We start from the raw sequence: 7,510 nt of genomic DNA, 5'->3' as shown, positions 1-7,510 counted from the left end.
AGTACTAAAACTACCTAAAGTACATAAAATTAGATCATTCATTCACCACCAAAGGTTTTTGGAGGAAAATCACATATATTTAACAACAAGAGGGACCATTTTGGAAATTTTGTCCTTTTTGTGGAAATATATGGGTGCACGTAGTATTAATAATGAGAATGGGGGTTAGAAACATGAATGATTCATTCGTTTTCGGTCATTAAAGAGGTGACGTATTAGGTTTTTATGCATGGAGTTTTGTCCGTTATTAAGGTATAAATAGAGAAAGATTCATCAGAACTTAAACCTCCCGTTTATATATATTTACGGATAATTAGCACAAAAGAAATGATACCAAGCAGTAGTAATGGTTTAGGATTGAAGAAAGGTGCATGGAATGCACATGAAGATAAGCTTCTCAAGGATTATATTGAGCAATATGGCGAAGGGAAATGGCACCTTATTCCTCGCGAAACCGGTAATGTAGACCTTGCAAGTCATATCGTGTTACAAAATGGACCTCGCATTGTTTTTCAGTTTGAAAAATAGAGAAAAATAATAGAAAAAATTACATAAATGATGGTTGTGGTTTACCAAATGCTATAAACTCATTCCTTGCTAAAAAATTTGACGAACATGATACCTTGGTTTTCAAAATTTACATGAATAATCCTTTTGGCTAAATATTGTTACTTTTTGTCTATTAGTTTAAGGGTAATTTGCTCTTTTCAAGCAGCATACACTGAATTTGTGACTATGGGTAAATCATATGGATAATTTATGTAATTTATTTATATTTTTTATTTATGAGTTTGTTACTTTTGTATCATTTTACTTTTTAAAATATCATTTTAACTTTTTTACTTTAAAATTTATTTAATGTTATTTTCATCGTTCATTTTTTAAACTTGTGTGTATCCCCATAGTTTATATATAATAACTTTTGTTCACTATATGAAAAAAAAAAACTAATTTTTACGTGCTCATTTTTATTTGTTTGTATAAATTCAAGATAATCAACCTTTGGACTTGAATTTAGAAATTATGCTTAATAATTTTTGTTTAAAAAAAGTTAGTTATTTTTATGCATGTATTTGTTAAGTTCGAGTTCGTCTTTATTTCTAAATTTTTTTTAATGTTTTCGTGTTTAATTTTACGCACGTTACCTACGTATAAGCCAATTCACAAATAATAGATTTCGTTTGTTAACTTAAAAACTAATTTTATTCGAGTTTATTTATATATCAACGGAATTCTGTTTATATTTTTATACTTAATCTTATGTACATTTTTTAAGAACAACTCGGGTCACATATAATAACTTTCGTTCGTTAATTTAAAAAAAAAATCATTTTTTACGTGCTTATTTTTATTTTTGTGCTGATATAGTCAACGTTTCGATGTATTCGACGTAAATTCAGAACTTTCGTTCATTAATTTTCTTTTAAAAAAACATACTTTCTTTTTTATGTACTTGTTGGTATAAATTCGAGTTGGTCTATGTTTCAATGTATTTTTTATTTATTTTATTTTATTTTATTTTATTTTATGTTTTCGTAGTTATTATTATGTATTAAAAAAATAAGTACGTAGATAAAATAATACTGAAAAACATAAAAATCAATTAGCATCGAAACGTAAACGAACTCAAATTTAATCCGACATGTATATATATAAGCGAATAAGTTTTTTATAATATTAATGAAAAAAGTTTGAAATTTACATCGAATATTTAGAAATGTTGACCAGCTCGAATATATATATATATATATATATATATATATATATATATATATATATATATATATATATATATATATATATATATATATATATATATAACCATTTAAAAAATAGTTTTTTTTTTTTAATTTTCATGTTAAAAAACGAAAGTCCTTATATGTGTTATGTGTAACCCGACTCATATGTAGAAACATAGATGAAATTAAACACAAAATGTAAAAACAATAATTACATCGAAACATAGAAAAACTCGATTATAATATGATTCTTAAGTTAACGAACGAAAGTTATTAAATGTGATTTTACTTAACTTTGGAAACGTACATTGCATTAAGAATGAGTTTTTTTTTTTAGTTTTTATGTTAACAAACGAAAGTCCTTATATGTGTTATGTGTAACCCGACTCATATGTAGAAACATAGATGAAATTAAACACAAAATGTAAAAACAACAATTACGTCGAAACATAGAAAAACTCGACTATAATATGATTCTTAAGTTAACGAACGAAAGTTATTAAATGTGATTTTACTTAACTTTGGAAACGTACATAGCATTAAGAATTAGTTTTTTTTTTTTTTTTTTTTTTTTTTTTTAATTTTTATGTTAACAAACGAAAGTCCTTATATGTGTTATGTGTAATCCGACTCATATGTAGAAACATAGATGAAATTAAACACAAAATGTAAAAACAATAATTACGTCGAAACATAGATAAATTCGACTATAATATGATTTTTAAGTTAACGAACGAAAGTTACTATATGTGATTTTACTTAACTTTGGAAACGTACATAGCATTAAGAATGAAAACGCAAAAAAAATAAATAAATAAATAAACTCAAAACGTGGATACATAAAAATTTAAAAGCAACATCTGCATAAAACAAGTTTTCAAAAACAAAAATTAACAAACATACGTTCTAAATTCAGGCTCCAACGTTGACCGCTGTATATTTATGCTGACACATATTTCAAAATAAGCACGTAAATTTAGGAAAGTAGCTAGTCAAATCCATAAATTTAGGAAACTCATTCAAATCAAGTTCCTTTAATTAATTATTATCTATAATACATAAAGAATACTTATATATATTCTTTCAAAATTTAAAAGCCATGAACCAAACCAAATTCAAAATTTATAAATTTATAAAAGGTAGAGCCAACATTGGGTGTACATCCCCTCCAAAATCAGAATTAATAAACAATAGCATTCTTAAAGAATGTTTATAAATATTGTTTAAAATAAAACGTATTTTTAAAATAATTTCAACAACAAAGGAAAATTATTCTAAATTTGAAACAATTCTTAAAAGAAAACTCCTATTCGATGAAACGACACCAAAGTAATGAATAATTACAACAACTACAAAGAAATAATGAAGAATCAAACCATTTTTATTAGGAATTTACATCAAAAGAACTAATAATCTTAAAGAAAATGCAATATTCTTACAAGATGTGACGTATTTTTTATAAGAATGAAAGGTATTCTTAAAAATGTATAAAAGATAATAGGTGATTTAGGTAATTATTGATATTCGTCAAATGACGTGGTGATGGTACTGATTGCGGCAATTAAAGAGGGAAACAAATATAAATATGGTTAACGATAAAATTAAGGTAAGTAATCTTAATTATAATAATTATAAGTGATAAAATGTAATTTAGGTAATTAATGATATTAATTACAAAATAAAATTATTAACATACATATAATATTTATAAATTTATAATTTAACCTACCCCCCCCCCCCTCTCTCTCTCTCTCTCTCTCTCTCTATATATATATATATATATATATATATATATATATATATATATATATATATATATATATATATATATATATATATATATATATATATATATATATATATATATATATCTTTACTATCTTATAAAAGAAATCTAACTATTTCTAAAAATAAATTGATTATAATAATAATATTTTTTTAAGACGTCCAAATGATGAAGCTGATAGTACAAGTAATCATTAATAAAATAATATTAAATTTTAACCATATTTTGAATTCAAATATTTATCATCAAATCTCCTTATATTTCTCAACAATTTGATATGGTTTCCTCAAATCTCGGATTCATTCAAATTTTGAACCCTTTTAGATATCCTTAAATTTAGCATGTTGATTCAAATATCCCTCCAATCGCATATACCTCTTTGCTCCCTCCTCTACTATAAAGTCCACCGTCCAGGAACAAAAAATGACTTCATTTCCCAAATAACACCATAGTTTGATTATTTTGTCTTCGACATGTACTTTCTTTTGTAACATAACATTTTTGCAGAGGAAACATATCACTGAAAGAATTTACATGCCCCGCCGCTTTGCGCGGGTGCACTGCTAGTATATATATCTATATATATATATATATATATATATATATATATATATATATATATATATATATATATATATATATATATATATATATATATATATATATATATATATATATATATATATATATATACTACCGAGGATAAACACAATATTTTATAAAATAAAGAGATAAAAATAAGATTTTATAAAGGTTAAACAGAATTGTTAAAGTAAAAGAAAAACTATAAATTAATAAACATAAAATATAAACAAAAATACATTAATGGTCATTATGGTTTATTACAATTAAAGTAAAAGTTGTCTTTAGTCCCTATTTTAAAAAATTAACTCGGACCGTCCCTAATTTCTTTAAAACTTGCACACTTCGTCCCTGATATGTGTTTTTGTTGCAAATGTAGTCCACACCATATTTGAAATGACCATTATGCCCTTGGATATTTATTTTTAATTAATATAATATTATTTATTAATAAAAAGATAAAATAAAAACAAATCTCTTAAATCTCTATCTCTCTCATACGCCAGAAAATACCACAACCACTGATCTCTGTCTCTCTCTCTCTGTCTCTCTCTCTCTCTCTCTCTCTCTCTCTCTCTCTCTCTCCTACACTCATCCTCCTCCACAGTTTCACTCTTTTCTCCATTTTCACACGAAGGACGGTGATGGGTATTTCATTCTGGAATCTCGACCTTCTCTTCCGTGATGAACCTCCCGTCGTCTGTGTAATATCGTTTCATCACCATCGACGTTTGAACTGGTGACAATAGACAAAGTTCCTTTGTTTATTTCCAGTCACTGATGATCTAGTACTCATCCCCCATCGTTTTTGATTCTCCAATTGATGATCACCGCCTGATGACAGTGTCGCAGTCTTCGTCTCCAAATCAACACAACTCACCACGACTAGGGTTTTGACATATCCCATCAACGGCGGCTAGGGTTTCGACATATGTGTCGAGCTCCACAATTGCCACCGACGGTGGCTAGGGTTTCGATCTTTTCCTACATCATTGCAAATTGGTAGAGATATGGAGATCATCAAGCTCCACAGTTGCAATCGAATCTAGCATAAAGGTGACGGGTGGATCGATCGCAGATGTATGTTTTTCTGTCTCCCACCTTTTGCCCATGTATCTCTCAATCAGAGATTCTTATTCACCATTCTTCTTTCTTTTGAGTTACAAGTTTGATCATGTAAAGATCAGTAGATAAAGTAAGGTAGGTGATGATCCCGATGGTAGTTTTTGTGGAGATTGGTGGCTGTGATTGGTGATAATGGCGGTTTTCTGTGAAATCGATGGTCGTTTTTGTGATATTAGGGTTATGGATAAGACGATAAACAGGGGAATAGCTAGCTATGATAGGTGGTGGTGCCGGAAGAGCTGGTGGTGATAGGTGGTGGTGGGTCCGGAGAATCTTGTTGCAGGAAATGAAAAGGATAGGGGCGGGGATATTTGTTTTCTTATTTTTTTTTTCTATTTAAAACTAATAAATAAACAAAACAAAATAAAAAAAGAAATTATTAAGGGTAAAATAGTCATTTTATGGTAATAGGGACTAAACGTGCAAGTTTTAAACAAACGAGGGACTGTCCGAGTTAATTATTTAAAATAGAGACTAAACATGCTTTTTAGCACCTCCACGAGGGACGACTGGTGTAATTTACCCTTACAATTATAAAAAACCAAATTATCCTCACACCGGAGGACACACTAGAAGACCAAAACTAATGTGTTACCAAAATGACTTTTCATGCCTTTTGCAAACCATATGGACTATATTTGTCAAAAATAATTTGCAAGACTGAGTTTATGATTTTTTATAAACCATAAGTACTACTTATGTAATTTTGTCTAATTAATATGAGGCTTTTTGTTATTTTACTTTCTGTGTTAATATTTGACTTTAGATATTTACAGGGTTAAATAGATGTAGAAAGAGTTGCAGGCTACGATGGTTGAATTATTTGAGGCCAAATATAAAACGAGGTGATTTTGCTGAAGATGAAGTTGATCTCATGCTTAGGCTCCATAAGATTCTAGGAAACAGGCAAGCACAATTTAAATATAAATCTACAATAAATATCACCAATACTACCGGGTTATTTAGTTGTGATAATTTGCCATTGGTAAGAAACTATAGAGTTGTGATAATTTGGCACCAGTAAGAAACTATGGAGTTGACTCAAGTTCGAATTGCATAAGATTCAATTTGGAAGCCTAGTGTCGATCAAAAAAGAAAAATAAAATAAAATAAATCATGTAGTATTAGCAGCGACATGGGTCGTGTTATTGCCATTAAATATTGTAGTGTGTGGAGGTTAATGTAGATTTTAATTAATCTTAGGTGGTCGTTGATTGCGGGAAGAATACCTGGAAGAACTGCTAATGACGTGAAGAATTATTGGAACACTCATATTCAGCCTCGTTCCAAACAACAAAAGACAGAACCTGATGCTGATGAACCGTTACAAGACGCTCCAGTCACAGTTATCAATCCACAACAGTATACCATGTCCAAAACCCAAAATTTGTCCACGAGTAACAAAGCACAAATTGTCTCCAATGGTGATGGTAATCTTATAAGCTCGTCGAATGAAGGTGGCAACAATAACTTTAACGTCTCCTATCTGTCATCTAATGTACTACTTGATGAGAAGACTAAAAAATATCTTGATGAATTATTTGATGATCGTGAAATGGAAATTGAAGGAGACATTGAATGGTCATTTGGTGAATCTTCAGCGCAGGCAGAGGCCTTAGATGTTGTCGATCAAGAAGAAGATAAAAATCGTTTCTTTGATTTCTCGCTTGATGAGATCATGTGGAACCCAATGGATTCACAGCAACCATGATTTAACGTCGTTTCAGTCATCGCCATGCATGTAATAAACTGAATAAATTAATAAAGTAAGTATCGTGTCTATCAAATATTATATTGAATGTATTGATGTAATACTACTAGTTTACAACTCGTTGGAACTTTGGTAGTTTACAACTCGTTGGAACTTTGGAACTACCGCTAAAATATTTTTAAAATTATATTAAATTAATAAGAATTTAGTTTGTTTTAAAACTTTATTATTGATCATTTAAAATTAATACATATATATATATATATATATATATATATATATAAAGAGAGAGAGAGAGAGAGAGAGAGAGAGAGAGAAACGAATATACTCTGAAGGGTATAAAAGCTTACGTACTCAAACTCGTTATACTACATCGTTTTGTATCATATAATACATTTTAATTGTCCAATGTCTTATAATTTAACTTCTAACTTAATTATTTCCATGATTTTTATAATTACACATTTATCTTCCTCTTACATAATTTTCATTTTCAACTACAATATATATAGCCTAGTAGGTATTTGGTAAAAACATGTGATGTAAGAGAAAGATAATAGTGAAATT

The 7,510-nt window shown here is 28.4% G+C and overlaps 1 protein-coding gene across 1 annotated transcript; it reads left to right on the top strand.

Annotated features, from left to right (window-relative positions):
* The first annotated feature begins 327 nt into the window (after positions 1-327).
* On the top strand, positions 328-6,943 carry LOC144997150 (transcription factor MYB8-like). Its single transcript, XM_078956982.1, has 3 exons — positions 328-457; positions 6,009-6,138; positions 6,436-6,943. Exons 1-3 carry the CDS (start codon positions 328-330, stop codon positions 6,941-6,943), a joined length of 768 nt encoding a protein of 255 aa, XP_078813108.1.
* Positions 6,944-7,510: the final 567 nt, after the last annotated feature.

This window comes from Lactuca saligna, chromosome 5 (assembly GCF_052625555.1).
Source record: "Lactuca saligna cultivar CGN05327 chromosome 5, ASM5262555v1, whole genome shotgun sequence".
NCBI lineage: Eukaryota > Viridiplantae > Streptophyta > Magnoliopsida > Asterales > Asteraceae > Lactuca > Lactuca saligna.
This window is presented reverse-complemented; position numbering and strand designations above follow the sequence as displayed.

Excerpts from the sequence above, each read along its gene's own strand:
- LOC144997150 (XM_078956982.1), top strand. The coding sequence starts at position 328 with ATGATACCAAGCAGTAGTAATGGTTTAGGATTGAAGAAAGGTGCATGG. Across the intron at positions 458-6,008 it reads CCTTATTCCTCGCGAAACCG|GGTTAAATAGATGTAGAAAG; the intron begins GTAATGTAGACC and ends AGATATTTACAG. Across the intron at positions 6,139-6,435 it reads CATAAGATTCTAGGAAACAG|GTGGTCGTTGATTGCGGGAA; the intron begins GCAAGCACAATT and ends AATTAATCTTAG.